The 16,992-nt window shown below is 37.6% G+C and overlaps 3 protein-coding genes across 5 annotated transcripts in view; 2 read left to right on the forward strand and 1 right to left on the reverse strand.

Moving 5' to 3' along the window:
• Nucleotides 1–883: 883 nt before the first annotated feature.
• On the reverse strand, nt 884–10,792 carry ncbp1 (nuclear cap binding protein subunit 1). The gene is made up of 23 exons (XM_008421165.2): nt 10,596–10,792; nt 9,148–9,236; nt 8,916–9,016; nt 8,677–8,833; nt 8,486–8,593; nt 8,161–8,282; nt 7,994–8,063; nt 7,029–7,244; nt 6,861–6,958; nt 6,270–6,333; nt 6,077–6,187; nt 5,733–5,797; nt 5,209–5,271; nt 5,043–5,117; nt 4,794–4,897; nt 4,574–4,696; nt 4,231–4,333; nt 3,371–3,464; nt 3,189–3,292; nt 2,993–3,110; nt 2,669–2,812; nt 1,644–1,757; nt 884–1,455 (listed from the first exon to the last, which is right to left on the reverse strand). Exons 1-23 carry the CDS (start codon nt 10,627–10,629, stop codon nt 1,342–1,344), a joined length of 2,391 nt encoding a protein of 796 aa, XP_008419387.1. The 5' UTR covers nt 10,630–10,792; the 3' UTR covers nt 884–1,341.
• Nucleotides 10,793–10,934: 142 nt separating this feature from the next.
• tstd2 (thiosulfate sulfurtransferase like domain containing 2) lies at nt 10,935–15,265 on the forward strand. Its single transcript, XM_008421166.2, has 9 exons — nt 10,935–11,146; nt 11,657–11,934; nt 12,024–12,132; nt 12,238–12,357; nt 12,472–12,577; nt 13,717–13,832; nt 13,975–14,133; nt 14,511–14,649; nt 14,772–15,265. Exons 1-9 carry the CDS (start codon nt 11,012–11,014, stop codon nt 14,999–15,001), a joined length of 1,392 nt encoding a protein of 463 aa, XP_008419388.1. The 5' UTR covers nt 10,935–11,011; the 3' UTR covers nt 15,002–15,265.
• An 885-nt stretch (nt 15,266–16,150) lies between these two features.
• Nucleotides 16,151–16,992, forward strand: part of sec24b (SEC24 homolog B, COPII coat complex component) — a 29,583-nt gene continuing 28,741 nt past the window's right edge. For all 3 annotated transcript variants that reach the window (XM_008421167.1, XM_017307119.1, XM_017307120.1), the window contains exon 1: nt 16,151–16,843. In XM_008421167.1, the coding sequence (XP_008419389.1) occupies nt 16,747–16,843 (97 nt within the window). In that variant the 5' untranslated portion in view covers nt 16,151–16,746. The remainder of the gene's footprint in view (nt 16,844–16,992) is intronic.

The following is a 16,992-nucleotide window of genomic DNA, read 5'->3' on the forward strand; positions in this document are numbered from 1 at the left end:
GTACGGCGTAAATCTCGAACTTTGTAATCAAAAAAGCGAATCAATTATTTCATTCGTTTTTGTTCATAACATTTAATTGAGGAATGATCAACTTTCTTTCTCACGTTATTAGAAATCAGAGCTGAACTTTGATCATCTTACATAGTAATGATGATGAATTGACTTTGATTAAAAACGTTTTGGCCCATTTATCACCACATTAGATATTATTACCCTCCTCTAGCTTCTGGCCTGAGCTATCCCAGCATGCATCACCCGTTTCCTAGCAACAATGGGTATGCGAAGCAGCGAAACCCGGACCAGAGCCGTTGGTACAGGGCATCAAACTGGTTCTGGAGATGGAGCCTAAAGCTATGTTCGGAGTGTTTTGTTTACATCTGAACTGTTACATTAAACAAGATTAATCATAAATAGTAAAAATATAAAATTTTATCTCCAAAATGCGTATCCTGCGCCGTCCAATAGACGCATTTAATCAAGTTCATTTTGCTTCCTACTGAAGAAACCTACCTTTTTTCTCTGTTTGTGAAACATGTACATTTTTGCAATCAACAGAAATACATCAACTGCTTGAGATTTGAAACATTAAAAAGGTTTTTCTGAAATATTTAAAGTGTTTCACGTAAAATAAACCACCACTCGTTAGATGTTTGTCTACTTCTGCAGACGAGCATCAGATTTTTCGTAGTTGGGTTGTTTCTAGTCTGTTCCAGACTTCTTAACTTCCCTGGACATTTTACTTTGAGGTCAAGCACAAGCAATAGAGTTTTATTTTGCTAAATTCTTTATTTCAGATATCATTTGTAGAATCAATGTTTTTGAATTACAGGCCTTGCAGCACCTAGTTTCTATTTAAGAATTAAGACACAAAGCAACAGGTGAATAAAGCCTTTGGAGAATTTTATTTACTTCCTAATTCCACATAAGACAAATATAAAAAAGTAGAGCATTCTCTGGATTCGGTCGTCTCTCCTGCGTACGTTTCTCCCATTCTGTCTGGACCCAGACAGTTGATGAAGTTTTAAAAAATATCCATTCAATAAGAACACGAGCAGGAGATAAAAGTCAACTAAACCCAAAAAGCATGAAAATCAAGAAAATAAAAAGGACCGTTACTGTAAACTAATGAATGAGTCCAGCCGGATTCATATTTTGAAAAATGTATTGAGCTATGGCTGCATGTGACTGACCACATTGGCACCAAACACAAAACAGATAAATAAAAAAAAAATAAAAATAAAATATCTGAAGAGATTCTTGATGCAAGAGCTGGTAGTTCCTAACGCCTCACTGTGTCACATTAGGTGTGAACAAAGAATTTCCTCAGATCGTTGTTTTCTCTCAGAGCTGCAACGCGCAGAACTGCTGGTAGACGGCCAGGATGTGATGGTCGAGCTCAGCGGTGAACAGCAGGTTCTCCAGAGTTCCCATATACTGCTGGATGGTTCCATGGTGCTGCGGGACAAAACATACAGTCAGATCCAAATCCCAGTAAAGCCTTTTAAATGTTCGTTTTATAGTAAAGAACGGATCTACTGGAACTACTGGTTCAGAAAAACTCAAAGTTAAAATGATACCAAACATCTGGAAGATTTATTCTTCTAACTATCCAATAAGTTGCCAGACTGGTGAATGATGGTTACCATGAGGAAGACCTGCTGCAGCCGCTCGATGCAGTTTTTATACCAGGGTGTGCTGATGTCGACGCTGCCCGTCTCGCAGCGAACCAGATGCTCCGTCAGCAGCATGATGAAGCGCTGAGGGAGAGAAAGACAATCCTTAACATTTTCATATCAACTTTACCATTTTAAAAAAACTACTTATATTTGGTATTTTATCAAATTGAAGTCATAAAAACATCTTGATGTGACATGCAGTCACTATTCCTATGGAAAGTCCCACTAATTCCAACTAAACTAGAAGGCAGAGTCAGTCTAATAATGTAAATAATTTATTTTTCCAATTTCAAATTGTGACTGGAAACTAAAAAAAGTTATTTACACCGTTTTAAATTTGCAGGTGGTTGATCTGCTAATTACCTAATATTAGTAAGTTCTACAATGTTATTTAATAAACTGTTAAACTAAGGGCTTGTACGTACAAAACCAAGTCTTTATAAGCACAAAAATCTTAAAAAATATATATATTGTGCAGGAGATTGATTTCAGAATAGTTTTCATCCACACGAACCCAAACAAATACACCACTGAGAATTGTTTTAATCATGCTAAACCCACAGGGGCCAGTGTAGCCGAAACCTACCGCAGCCAATCAGATTGCTTCAAAACAAGCACGACTTCCTGTTAGGAAGTAAACATGCTGCGAAGCCGTTTATTTGTGTGGACAGGTTGAAGTGTTTTTAAATATCATCGGATATGAAGTTAACAACAGACGACGTCCACTGGGAGTTATAATGCTGTATCAAAGCACCATTATTTGTCACAGACAGAAACACGCAAGACGCTAAATCTGTTTTTCTATGTTCACACGCAAACATAATTAGAGAGCTTTCTCAAATCTCTGCTTTGGTTGGAGTTTTCATAAATAATTTTTAGTGGTATTAAACAGTTTTGGTGTGGATGAAAGGCCAAAACACATAAGGATGTGTTTGTTTTCCCAGACGTTTACCTGTGGACAGAGCTGTGGAAATGTTTTTGAGCAGCCGTACCTGGAAGATGACGAGGAAGAGGTTTTTCTGCTCGCTCTGAGCAGACTCCACCTTCTCCTGCAGCCTCTCGATCTGCTCCTCCAGCTGACCCTCCTCGTCCTCCTCGCTGTTCTTCTCCATGTCCTCGTCGTCCCCACTGTCCCTCTGTCAGGACACAGACAGACGGAGTTTAAGGTCAGGTCCCCCGCATCATGTCTGAACTGCAGTTGAGCATTTTTTTTTACTTTTTTATTGTCCTGATAAATCTGCCTAAATTTAGTCACATTTGATGGATGTATAAATAGTCCACATCAGCAAAGTTTAGCAAAAAAAAAGTGGGGCTACCCTCTTGTGCTGCTGTTTCTCCAGCTTATCTTTAGCTTCCTCCAGCTCCTTCTGGATCTTCTGCACGTGTTTATTCATCTTTCGGATGGTTGAGTGCAGAATCTCCCAGATGAAAAGTCTAAATGAGTTAAAGTATTTTAGATTATAGATGGAAGGAGAAAGATATCTTTATTAAAAACAATGTTGTGCGTGTCACCTGGTGAACTCGTGAGCCATGTCCTGAGAGAAGAGCCAGTTAGCGACAGCGGCACAATCCACGATCTGCGTCCGAATCATTTTATCCACCAACACGGCGATCATCTGAAACACAAATGTCTCTTCCTGTTACCGTTCTGGCTCCAGCGCAAACATCCTCATCTCCATTTGAGTCGTTTTTACCTGAGGGTGGTTCCTCCACACCTCATAAACCACTTTCAGGATGTGCAGCTTCCCGTCGTCGCTTTCCGTCAGGTTTTTAAGGATCTCGTGGAATCTGGAAGTATTCAACACAGCGAGATCCGCAGGATTCATTGAGTCAAACGAGTTTAAATTGACTGGTCATTACTAGAGTTTAGATATCTAAAAACAATCATCAGGACTTGTTAGACTCCTTACATTGCATATTCTAGAGCTGGGAGATATAGTTTAAAAATAAAGTTAGGTTTCTTCATACTGCTTCCGATTTTAAATACAATTTTTTTCTCTTTTTTAAAAAAAGAAACTGGAAACGACAAACATTTTGAAAAAGTGGCTTTTATTCCAATTGTCTTCGATAAAGTTGTCATGCATCACAATATGAACTGTTCAGTTCATGTAGTACTTTCTTGTGTTAAAATATTAAGTATTCCTAGTATGTATTATGTGTAAAAATTTAACGAAAGTTTAACTTCACATGATGCTCAACATTCCTCATTTTAAGTTTTGGTTATTTTTTGTGTCAGAGTAATATTATTCCGACAATATCGGCACTTTATTCTTCTATTATTATGACTTTAGTCATAAACTTAAAAATAAATAGAGAAAATCTCAGCCTGGCCTTAATGTTAGTCATATTTATTTTTCCACAAATAAATAGGATCTGTAAAATACGCATGTCAAACAAGATGCCGACCCTGAGCTGTGGAAGCCCAAAGAGGGCATTGATAAGAGAAAAAAAATTTTTAAATCAGATTTTCTATCAGCCAAACCTTCAGAAACCAAAGATTTTATTAAATTTTTTCTTGTTTGTAAAAAGCGGCGTATCGCAGTTGGAGACCTACTTGCCGAGCGCGCTGAAGGAATGGCTGAAGGACTTTGCTGCCAGATGGAGAAGAGTCTGAAGAAACACATCGATCTTCAGTGGGTTGAAGGTTTCACCCTCATCTGCATCAGCGCAACAGGAAAAAGAAGACATGCAACCAAAAATACAGGGAAATAATTAGCAACCAGGACAGAAAGCAAGCAAATTAAAGTTTACAAGTAATGAAACACGCTGTGCAGATACAACACTATAAACTGAGAGAAGGTGGAGTTAGTAACAGAGAGGAGAAAAGCTTTACAACCAAAGTGTTTCAGAAAAAAACTAAATCTGGTCTCAAACGACAAATAAAACCTCAGACAAACCATCATCATCCTCCTGGTTCGGGTTGGGGACTTCTTTGAGGATGGCGAGGATTTCCTCGTTGGTCGCTCGGTTCTTTATGGCGTTGGAAACTGTAATGGAAACTGGGTAACCTGGCAACGAGGCTGTGAGGGAACAGAGAAGTAAACATTATATTTTGCTTTTTCAGTCCAGTTTGTATTATTCTGATGGAGGTAAGGACATAAAACAGTGGAGTCTTACTGCCACTCTCGTCTCCGTATTTGTAAGAAAAGATGGGCTCAGCAGGGATGAGGGCGGAGAAAGTTGGAGGGACGATGTCCACGATCCTCTGATGGTATGAAAGTCTGTAATTAAAGCAGCAAAAACAGGATATTACACTGTAAACAGCGTATTTACACAACAAACAGTACATTAGAATGAATGCTTTCCTTCAGTCTCGTGTTAATACATATTAATTATCTCCAACTGAGATGGGGAAATGTTTTATACCTCATTGATTTCTCCAGAACCTCTTTGACAAACTTGGGTTTTGGTTTCTCTAAATCCAATGTCAAACAGTCCGCCCTTTACAACGAAACATGGACAAGATTAAACTAAACTCTGAGTTACTTTGCTTTTAAAAAAAGATTACATGTCTCTACCACACGTCGCTCACCAGTCATCCCAGCTCCATCGAAACTGGAAGTTGCTCAAATGATGGGAAAACCAGTTGATGAATCTACAAAAGGAAACAGAGAAATTAGGTTATTTTGTTAGATTTATCAAAACAGACCCCTCTTATAAATGAGATCTTGGGAGGATCATATTTGCTAAAAAATGACCTGATGGGACTAACGGAGGAGTTGGCCAATCACAGAAGCCTAAATAGCATCTCTATGCTAAACAGCAGCAGACATTTACAGCTCTGGTGGTCCAAAGACATGAATGATCAGGGGTTCCTGAAGCACCGATCTGATGGTTGAATAACTTAAATAACAGATAAAAACAATAAATATCTTTGTTGTTGAGCTCACGTCTATTTATTCAATAACTTGCTGGCAAAAACGGGTTTTGAATTGAAAATATGGCTCTTTTGGCTGCCATAGTTTGATTAACTGCAAATAATTAAATTACAGACCCTGTAATTAACTCGATTAAAATGTTTAATAAAGTACCACCACTAGCATGAAGTATTATTACCTGTCTATGCAGGTGGTGTTCATTGTGTCCAGCCTCATGTAAAGCATCTCTGTGGCCTGGGCCAGCTGTCAGGCAGATGTTAAGGTAAACGACTCAACAGCAGCAGTCTGGTTTCTCTATAATGTACAAAAAAAGTTCTGATTATGCAACTTCTGAAACAAAATGACAAATTATACAAGTTTCTATCCACTAAATGCAACAGAATGAGCTCAGAATGCCACTCAAACCATGAAATAAACAAAAACCTTTGTGCTGTTATAAGAGACTCGAGACTCATGCTGGATGACCATGATTACTGTTAATGTCTCTCCATTTTTTCATGCCACGGAAACGGTAAAGGATACAACTTGAGGGAGTGACCCTGGCTGCAGCTTGCAGAGCTCGATGAGGAGCGTAGTGTACATGACGTCGAGGTGGGGCGGTAACGGCAGCTGGAAAAGTTCTCCAAAGATCACCTGAAACAAAGAAAACTCAGCTGGTAAATCACAAATTTGATTGTTCCAGTTTGTTTGGAAGAACCCAGAAAGAGAGAAATACCTCCACGATGTGGTAGTTGAGTGGGATCTTGTTTTTTCCAGGGTAACTGAGCAGCTGGGCAGCACTGGAAGGAGAAAACAGCAGCACAACTTTAGTGATTGTTCAGAGCGATGCTATGTCACAATAAATTTTGCTAGACGATAAATTGTCCCGGAAATTATTGCAATAAACACTAATATCATTTTCAGACAGTTTTCAACTAATATAATAATAATAATAATAATAATAATAATAATAATAATAATAATAATAATAATATCACAATAACATGTTTACAACCACTAAAGACAAAAAAAATTTCTAAAGAGTATTTAACTCTGGAAAACATTTTAAATAAAAAGCAAATGAAACAATAATTAAAACGGATTATATAATCTCTGTATCCAAAATTTTCTTTCACAAAATAATAGACACTCAGCTTTGACAGGGAAAACAGGCAAAAGGGGCAGGCAGAGCAGACTGGCTGCTTTCTACAATTGTTTGCAGCTTTTCAATGATATTAAAGGGGAGAATCTGATGAGGTTAAATAATTTATTGCTTATTGTGACAGGATGGCTGCTATGTAACTATTTCCTCATGCACTTCACCCACCATGTTTTCCTCTCTTTCCAGTGGGTTTTGATGATACAGTGCAGGTTTTCTTCAATCACAAATCGCTCCGCAGAATGGCTGCCCGGCATAACGGGACCCTAAATAGAAAAAATTAAATTAAAGCCTCTGAAGCTAAACTTATCCGTCCTTCAGAGGAGATGGACGGACCTCTGGGGCATCGGTGTAGTCGAACATGCGGAAGATGACCCGGGGGATGGGGTACTGGGCATCAGGCATGTGTCCCGGCGGGGTGAACGGGGGCAGGTTGTGCTGCAGCGCCTCACAGAGAACGCTATCGAAAGCGATGTACGGACGAAGGATGTGGCGCTCCTGCCAGCGGTCTTTCTTCAGCTTCTGGATCTGGGCCCACAGACAGTCCAGGTACTGCCAAGAACAGGAGGAGAGGTTATTCTAACAGAATGCAAGGCTCCAGAGAACAGGAACGGGGAAGAGGAACAAAATAATTACTATTTGACAACATTCACTGTAAGGTAATATTTTTAAACATTAAAATGGAATCAAATCAAAAATGGTCAAGTCAGCAGTCTTCCACATTAGCATGTAGCCAACAGATTTCCATTTAAATACATAATACTGAATTTTCTGAATAACTGAATGTTGGATTCTCATTAGTTGTCACAAACATAAACAAAGATAAATTCTTTAGAATATCTGTGTGTGAAATTAATCTATTTACATAAAGATCCATTTAGTTTCATTTTCTGATTTTTTTCCCCCAATGGTAGATTTCAATTTCTCTCTCCAGATCATCACTTGCTGTACTCAGCATTAAGTTTTTACAAGCAATCATTAAAAAAACGAACCTGACATCTGTCCTTTACCTGTCCTACAGTCTGCAGCTCATTGGGGGAATACAACACTCAGACTGTCTTAGTCAGGAGGACACTGTGTGCAAAATATGCAATTTAATGTGCCTCGTGTATGCTTAGGGGTCTTATTGTGAAGGTTTGCAGGATATTGAAGCAAATTGTTTTTTTTAAAGTTGCTCTTTTGTGTTGTTTAAAATTTGAATCAGTAATCATTATAAATGGAGACTCTTTAATCTCTAGCATGTTTGCCATCACAAGTGACCAAACATGAGCGCACATCACTCCGGATTGCAGCACTCTCACCTCTTCCTGTGGATGGGGTTTCTCTGCTGTCCACACCTGCAGCATGGGAACATGAGTCTTCACTCTCCTCCTAAATATATGGAGGGCACAGTGTGGGGCAGCGTGAGACTACAAAAAAACTAGAAAACCACATCAGCATGAAAAAAACCTAAAGATGGAAAACACACTTCAGGTAGCCTTCAATCTGACTGAGGAGTCGATCCATTTCAACATCCTTCTTCTCATAAAGTTCCTTTCCGACCCAGGGAAGGCAGGACAGAACGACATACACAAACCAATCCGATCGAACCTGTGGAAGGAAATGAGACCAGTTTAAAAATACTGGGAAGGAAAAAAAGGAGCACAACAGTCACAGCAGCAGCAACTTATAATCTGTTCCACAATCTGAACCTTAAAACATTATTAAACAAAATAAAATGTATTCACATTTGTCATTTGTCATGACAAATTTTTAAAATGAAACGCAAAGTTATCCACATATTTACACTTTACCTGTGGCACGTCTTCCTCTTGAGTAACACTGACAAAATTTTCAAACATTACCACCATAGATGGAGCGGCGATGACATGGCAGTTAACCAAATCAGACAGAAAGCGCACCTGAAAAAGGGAAGTAAATAAATTATTTTAAAAAAGCTGATGTGCTTTTCCAATTTTTATTTTAATGGTAAAAGTCAAAGTACCAGGTAAACTGCTTCAATATACAGGTTGTTTTTTAAGGTTTCCTTCAGCTGCCTGATCATCGCCTCCACAAACTCGCCACCAAAGTTGTAGTTTCTGGCATTGAGGAGACCAACTAACGTTGTGTAGACGGTGAGCTTCTCTGGCAGCAGGCGAGCGCTGTTGACAAATGACACCTCAATGAAACAACTGTCTAAAACTAACTATACTCAAGAAAGACAAATGAAGCTCACAAACTTACACAGAACATAAAATACGCAGGATTTTGTTTTTGTAGTTGGGAAGGTCGGCCTCCAGGACGCCTGCGAGGCCCTCGAGGTTGCTCTCGAGGGATGAAGTGCTCTAATGGCATAAAAACCCACAACATGTTTTCATATTTAATAATATAGCAGAAAAACAATGACACAGAACCTGAATCATACTTTTATATGTTCATGTGATAAAGGTAAAAATACTTTGAGCAGCCCTCTTACTTTTTCTCCTACGCGACATATCAACGACTCCAGGCGATCTTCAATTTCAATGGGCTCAGATGTTCTCCTCCTCTTATGAGCTTGACCTCCTGTTGAGTCAAAGTAACCCAAAGGTCAAAACTATTATTCACTAATTTGACAAGCAGTAGAGATGTGCTCACATCTCAACAGAATTTTTCTCACAAATCAAATAATAATCAAAAAGATCATGTTTAGTTAAACTGGATAAACATCAGTAATTGAATTATTACTATATTCAATCCCCAAGTATTTATTAGATGTACTTATATTGCATTGTTCATATGTAAATGTAAATATTTTCTGGGTCTTTGTATGATTATACTGTGCCTATTTCCTTTATTGCCATGTGGCTCCATTGGCTGCTTCAGGGCATAAACTTAGGCATACCTGAAGAATGTTACAAACTAATAATAACTATTCCAGGAACTTAAGACTCTTGAGTCTTAAATTCCTGGAATAGTTTAGCAGACTGTCAATGACTCTGCACTGCCACACAGCAAAATATAAATCAATGTAAAAAACATTAAATATTTCATAAAATTCTGATTTTTATCTATTAGAGAAAAAAATATGATCTGTAAACTGTCTTATTTTGCTGTAATGATTGTTTTTATAATAAATGTTAGAAATAGTATTTTAGTTGAGACTCTTAATAGCGTTTATTATTCACTAATTTATGTTTCAATGTTTTGCCTATTTGTTTTCTAGATTTTATCTCATTTAAAACACTTTGTGTTCAACTTGTGCATGTAAGCTGTTAAAAACTTACTGATTTATTTAAGTATTAAACCTAAATCAAAGTTGTGGAGATGTACACACGCAATTTAAACGCAATTTCTTAAAAATTATTTACAACTTTTGCGAATAACTTCACAAGGGTTTTTAACGGAGTATTTTGTATTGTTTTATATTATGTGCCAGAACAACAATGAGAATTTGAGTATTTCCGAATATTGTTTCATTCAATAAAACTACGAGGAAAGGATACATTTAACACAAACAAGCATTTCATGGTATTAACAATGTAACTAACATTAATGTTTATGATTTTGTACTGACAAGCCTTTTGCATTTGAACCATCAAATCACACAAAAACAATTATCACACAAAAACACAGATTACTATAAACCTGATTAGAGTTAACGCCCCCATATTAATTACAGCTATTTCAGCAGTTAGCTATCAGATAGCTAACGGTAAGAGAACCAGTTAATACCGCCGCGGCTCTTAGTATGAGCTAGCAACTCATAACTCAATACCACTGAGTAAACTAACTAATATTTGTTTAAATGCGTTTTAATCGTTCGACATATCAATCAAAACCCACAGATAGAATCACATAACATGTAACCCTGCAGCATGCGTGAATGAAGCGAAACGCGCTATCGTTATTAGCCTAACGGCTGCATTGAACGTCCAGACTTACCGTCGTTCTCATCGCTATGTCGCCTCCTGGACATTATTTGTGATACCTATTATAAAGGCAAAAATACTCGACGGAAAACGGCGCTGACAAACAAGCAGAAAGTCGGTTAAACAAGCTGCTTTTCTGCTCGTTCACCTCTGAGCATCGATGCTAACTCAGCAGGGAAATAACAGCGGTCTGATTCGAGTGAAGCACATCCGGGATTTTCTGGGTTCAAACGGAACGTCCACCGTCTTTTCCCGTCCGACCTACAAAGCGGCACGTTTGTAATAAATGTGTCCTCTGTCATCTTTTGGGATGTCATAATAATAATACAGCATATTTAAACCATGATTATTTAAAAATGTTGAATTAAGAAGGCGCTAGGTGTTATATAGTCTTGTCTCGAAGCTGTTTTTAAGGGCCAAGAAACAACAATGGCGGCGGCAGTGGAAACATCTTGCTCAGAGTTTCTGAACTGGGAGGTTGAAAGTTCAGTTTGTAACGAATTAAAACAAGAGAAGCAACTGTCTGCCTCGCAAAGAAGATTTTACAGCTTCTGTAGGAGGAAGGTGAGAATATACTGTCTGCGGCTTCTTGGTGTTATTTGTTGTGCTTATTGCTATAAAACTCTGTTTCTAGTTATTCCTCTCATTTAAGAATAATAAAGGAATACCTCTAGATAACACTTGGCACATTTCTTTAAGATCTGAAGCTGAATTCATCAACACATTAAAATATTTGATTTTGAGGAGCTTTAATTTTGAAATTTATCATTCAGATCTCGAAGTGTTTTTAGACATAAAAGTGACAAATATTAGAATGTTATATCCAGATATGAAGGCTTGTCCTCGTTCATTTAATTGATGTACTTATTCAGATCTTTTAAAATTTATAAAATTGTTTTGTTTGTTATTATTATGATTGACTTTTTAAAGAAAAAGGCAAAAACACACATTTGGCTCACTATAAAACTTTTACCCCTGACTCTAGATCCAGTTACCAGGTGCTTAACCACACTGATCTTCAAGGATTTAATTTTTAAAAACATTTCCTATGTCACATTTTTCTCTCCTTCGCAGTCATTTGCTGCCTTCGTAGCATCCGTGCAGAATGATTGTCAAGGCAAAGGAACCGAGTCCTGGTGCTGCTGTGGCCAGACCTTCAGTGAACACTCTGCCATCCACAAACACGTGGCTAAAAGCCATAATTCTGAAATACAGCAGCTCACTGAGGCCGCGTATGAGCATCTACTAAAACAGCTGGAACAAGAGGCACCAAAGAAATGCAAAGCCGAAACAGCAGACATTTCTGCGTGGATACCAGATATCAGCCAAGTCTCTGAGGAGAACCTGAGAAAGTAAACGGATATTAGATATTCTCCTGTTTGCTGCAGTTTTAACGCTATCTGTCAGTTTTTTATTTTATCCATGTTTATCTCTTATTTAGCGGCCCTGGAAAAGTTCTCCTTTATTATCATTACTGTCTACTGGATGATCCCCATGTTATCTGTGCTTGGCAGAAAGCTTTATGTGAAAAACTGCACTTAACAGGAAAGGTGAATTAACTCTATCACTGTACTGATGAATGTTAAATTACTGAAAAAAGAGAAATACTTCATAAAATTGAACTTTTTTTAAAATGTACTGGTCATTTTCTTCAGATAAGGGTGGCAGCAGAAGGCATCAATGGGACAGTTGGAGGGACCAATGTGGCCACGGATATTTATATCAGTGCAATGCTCTCACATCCTGTCTTCAAGATGGAAAAAGAAGATTTTAAGGTCAGAAACATGGAAAAACAGTTGCACTTTAGGACTTTGTTTTGCTAATTAAACCTTTAGCCTTGCAGATTAGTAGAAATATTTGTAATATTTTTCTCCTTGGCGTTTGTATAGACCAGCGATGGAGGTGCTGAGTGTTTTACAGACTTAAAGGTCGGAGTCTTTAAGGAGATTGTCCCAATGGGCGTGGATTCTGATGCTGTGTCCTACAAGCTGGCAGGTACTGATACGTTCCACTAATTTTACTTATGTAATTCTGCTGCTGCTATATATAAACTATAATTATCATAGAAAACTCTGTTCATTAGAGAGGCTTTTTCACCGTCAGCTTTTACAACTCATCTTCAAACCCTTATCAAGAGTTATTTTTACTGTTATATATTTTTATTATGTGATTATTTCCAGTACTTACTTTCAAATACTTTAAAAATAGAGGTGGTATGATAAATAACACATGCATTATTTCTTAAAAGTAGCCAGACGTTTTTTAGTCATTTAAGTGATTTAATCAATATTTCTCCTAGCTTTCTGAATATGTGTCAACCTTGGGACATTAGCTGCGTATGTTTGTTGGATTTTTAATATTCTATGGATACAAAAATTGGATTTTTATTTATTTTTTTATTATCATCGTATTTTTTTTCTCATGTAATATAACATGACATAATTGTTTTCTGACAAGTTTTCTGTAAATTTTGTTAAAATATAAATTATTCAAGTCTGAAAAGGTGACTAACTCAAGGGCCTAACCATTTTTTTCTGATCATAACAATCTTGCAAAAACCTGCTTATACTGCATCATAAAACTCTTTACCATTGCAATAACACAGCTGCAGGGCATTAAGTTGTGTTTTTTAACTTGCCATTCAAAGAGAATGGAAAGTAAGCTCAAATGCTGACAAATTTGTTAACACCTTCCAGTGGGTGGTTTACAACCTCAGGGTCATAAAAAAAATGTTGAAATGCTGACGAATCTTTACATTTTTTTAGTTGGGGGGGGAAACTTTATTGTAGGAATTAGGATGAAAAAGAGTAAAAACAGAACAGGCCTGCTTTGTTATTCAAGCTTGTAAAATTCTTGTAAATTCTCATCAACATGATGTTCTTTAATTGTCTTTTCTCTGCCAGTTTCACTTATATGCATTCAATCAGTTGGAACATAATAACTGGTTCTACTCTACATTTTCTCTTATGTGTGGAAAGAACACTGGCTCATCCCTGGAATTTATGTCTATTTTTATGCCCAATTAATTCAAACTTGAAGATTAATTATAATATCAAACAAAAAAATCTCTGAAAATAGTTAGTTACTGGATGGAAGATGATTGGAAACTGCTAAATGTCTGTTTGGCCTCCCAGGAACTCATCTGGACCCTGAAGAGTTTCATAAGGAAGTGGAAGCTCTTTTGGCTAACAGAGATTCTAGCGACGACACCATCCTCCTCGACTGCCGCAACTTTTACGAGAGCAAAATTGTAAGTATTGATAGTTATCATTGCAAGGCATCCTGAGCAGAAAATTAGTTGAAAACAATAAAGTGTGTGTGTTGTTGTTATGGTTATTAAATCTGCAAGGTCATTCAAGGTAGTGAATGATTTAAATTTTTATTTCCGTCAGGGCCAGTTCACTCGGTGTCTGGCCCCAAACATCCGTAAGTTCAGTTATTTCCCAGACTACATCGACCAGAACCTGGAGCTGTTCCGGAACAAAAAGGTTCTGATGTACTGCACAGGAGGGATCCGCTGTGAACGTGGATCTGCCTACCTCCGCTCTAAAGTAAGCCAAATCTTAGTTTTACTTAAAACGTCCCTGAGGAGTTTTAGTTATTGTTTTTGGTTGTTGTGTTCAATTTTGGGTATTGGATACGTCTCCCAGTGTTGCGTGTTTCTTTGAGAGGATGAGCTTTCATTATTATGCCATTATCAATGTACTACTTGAAAATTATCTGGAAACAATTTTTTCATTTATCGCAATAATTACTGGGACAATTTATTGTCCACTGTCATGCAGACTTGGTGCTAACTCCCCCTGAAGCTCATTATTCTCCTTTACAGAAGATGTTTCTATTTACTAGAAATTCATGTTTTAAACATTTTCCATGTTTCATTATAAGTTTTTGTTCTTATCTGACCTGTAAATCTGCTGTGTTGCAGGATGTGTGTAAAGAGGTTTTCCAGCTGAAAGGGGGAATCCATAAGTACCTGGAGCGTTTCCCTGAAGGTTTCTATCGAGGGAAACTGTTTGTGTTTGATGAACGCTACACCATCTCCTCCAACAGTGACGTCATCGCAGGTTGGTGTGTTAATTAAACTACACTGTTTGTACCTTAAGCGCAAACTTAAAGAAAACCCTGTACTGTCAGAAAGTTAGTAATTTTCCATTGCAGTTTTTTAAGCCTTGGTGTCTGTAATTAGATTGCAGGTATTGCGGCCTTCCGTGGGACCAGTATGAGCTTTGCAGCACCCAGTTCTGCTGCCAGCTGGTGTTGTCCTGTCCCAGCTGCAGAAAGAAAGGACGCACCGCCTGCTGCCCGTCCTGCCAAAGGAAAGGAGAGACTCAAGACAAGGAGGCCTCCGATGTCCAGCATCCCAAAGAAGAGTGCGAGTGCACCGACACACGGGCCAGAATCCCTCAGGATGTTTAACAACATAACATTGTTAAACATTTAAAGTGTCTTAATTAATTAGTGAAATGATAACTATGGAAAATCCTGAGTAAACTTATAAAAAATTTTATAAGAATGTTGAAAATGAAATAAGAAACAACTAAATATATCAATTACTAAAACCTTTTAATCAAAATCTAATGAGGAATCTTAAGCGTACCTCCTGGATCTATGAATTGTATCCTTATTTTATGATGTAAATATTAGGAATGTAGATTCAGTAATTAAAAATTTTCAGATGTGTTTTTGTTTTCATATTGCAGCTCTGGATAAACAATATTTAAGTACAAACCAGTAATAATTGATGAGGCTCTTTAACAAAAAATATGCAGAATATTTCACATGCACTGTGTGCAGTGCAAGTCTTGCAGACTCTTATTGTGTCAGTTAGGGAAGCTGCAGGTGTTTCATAAACAAACCACAACCAGGAATGCATGATTGCGACATGCAGCTTAGAAATTCACTTTTTTTTTTTTAAAGCCAAATCAAGTAAGGGATAAAAATTTTTTTATTGAAGTGTTGAACTTAATTTAGCACATTGTGTATTGTCAGTTTAATGTAGAGGAATGAGGTGACCTTTCTGAGCAACTGGTGCTAAAATAAACTGACAGTAAACTAAAGGTGGTTGAACTTTTTAAAATGCATAACAATAACAGCTGGTTACTGTTCATGTTTTCCTTTTAGGAGATGAGAGCATGTAGACAGAGAAAAATAGACTGTGAATGAAGTGTTTATTTTCTCTACCATGGAGATTGTATAATACATACAAAAGAAACATTTCTGAAATAGAAAAAGTGAATGAAAGGAAAGTTACGACTTTATTCATATAAAATGTTAAAGCTAAAAATATTTCTGTTTCAGTATTTAACCAAAAGTCAAAGATTGGAGGAAAGGTCCATTAATTTACAAAACAGATTTGTTTTAAACCTTTTAATTATTTTCTCAGACTTACCATTTCTGTAACTATCAGAAAATATTCAGCAGCCACAAGAATTACATCCATTACATCTACAACCTTTGAGACAAAGATGTATTTTGTTTTACATTTTTAAATGTTACAACTGTTTAGCAAAAATTATAATGACAGAAAAACTGTGGCCCAGCCATAAAGCAAAACCCCCAAAAAATAATTCAAAAGCATTTCATAGTAATGCTTTTACTATGAAAAGGAAACATGTGCTTCCTTTTTTTGTTCAGATTTAGACAAAAAAATAACTCTAAGCATTTGTTTGGATCTTATGGTGAGAGGTGCACCAGCTGGTTATTTTAATCTCCTTTTTCCATGGAAATTAATTTGCATATCAAGACTTATGAAAGTATTTGTTAAGCAAATGGAAATTAAAAATTCATGGGACAGTGTGCAGGAAAAAAAAGTTGCTAATCTGATCTAATTTCGTGCGTGGATATTTTAACGCTACTATGTTTAAATGTTTTATTAAACATGATCAATGAATGAATCCCCAACCTGTTATGTGAAAAAATAAACACTTGCATAGCAACTCCAGCAGAGGGAGCGACATGAACGCTAGCAGGTGTCAGCTAAGCTCCTAAGCATCCTCACTAGTTGAGCGGACCTCCCTGGCTTGGCTGCCCGGGTCTTCAACGACCATCAGCGGTTGCCGCTTCTGTCGCGGGCAGGGGGGTACCCAGGTTTCGGGACACGGACGCTCATGTGTGTTCACTCACCCTTGTGTTTCCGGACGTGAGAACGGGAGGACCGCGCGATGTCTGCGCCGGGGTTCACAAACCTCGACAGTTCTTCTGCGGGATACAACCAGAACCAAACGCCGAACGGTGGAGCTGCGCCCCCCTGTCAGAACGGTAATAGGCCGGGAGGATGCGATTAGCCAGCCTGCTGGTGTTAGCATGTTAACGCCATTGAGGCTTGTTTTTTGTACTCTGGGTTCTGTTTCTTCTTTTTGCGTTTTATTTCGCCACTGTTACTTTTGAATTGACTTAAGTTGATTTAA

The sequence above is a fragment of the Poecilia reticulata genome, linkage group LG10 (genome assembly GCF_000633615.1).
Source record: "Poecilia reticulata strain Guanapo linkage group LG10, Guppy_female_1.0+MT, whole genome shotgun sequence".
NCBI classification, from domain to species: Eukaryota; Metazoa; Chordata; class Actinopteri; order Cyprinodontiformes; family Poeciliidae; genus Poecilia; species Poecilia reticulata.

Excerpts from the sequence above, each read along its gene's own strand:
- ncbp1 (XM_008421165.2), bottom strand. The coding sequence starts at position 10,629 with ATGTCCAGGAGGCGACATAGCGATGAGAACGACG. Across the intron at positions 6,188-6,269 it reads TCAACTACCACATCGTGGAG|GTGATCTTTGGAGAACTTTT; the intron begins GTATTTCTCTCT and ends TCTTTGTTTCAG. Across the intron at positions 5,798-6,076 it reads CAGGGTCACTCCCTCAAGTT|CTGGCCCAGGCCACAGAGAT; the intron begins GTATCCTTTACC and ends TCTGCCTGACAG.
- tstd2 (XM_008421166.2), top strand. The coding sequence starts at position 11,012 with ATGGCGGCGGCAGTGGAAACATCTTGCTCAGAGTTTCTGAACTGGGAG. Across the intron at positions 11,147-11,656 it reads ACAGCTTCTGTAGGAGGAAG|TCATTTGCTGCCTTCGTAGC; the intron begins GTGAGAATATAC and ends TCTCCTTCGCAG. Across the intron at positions 12,133-12,237 it reads AACTGCACTTAACAGGAAAG|ATAAGGGTGGCAGCAGAAGG; the intron begins GTGAATTAACTC and ends CATTTTCTTCAG.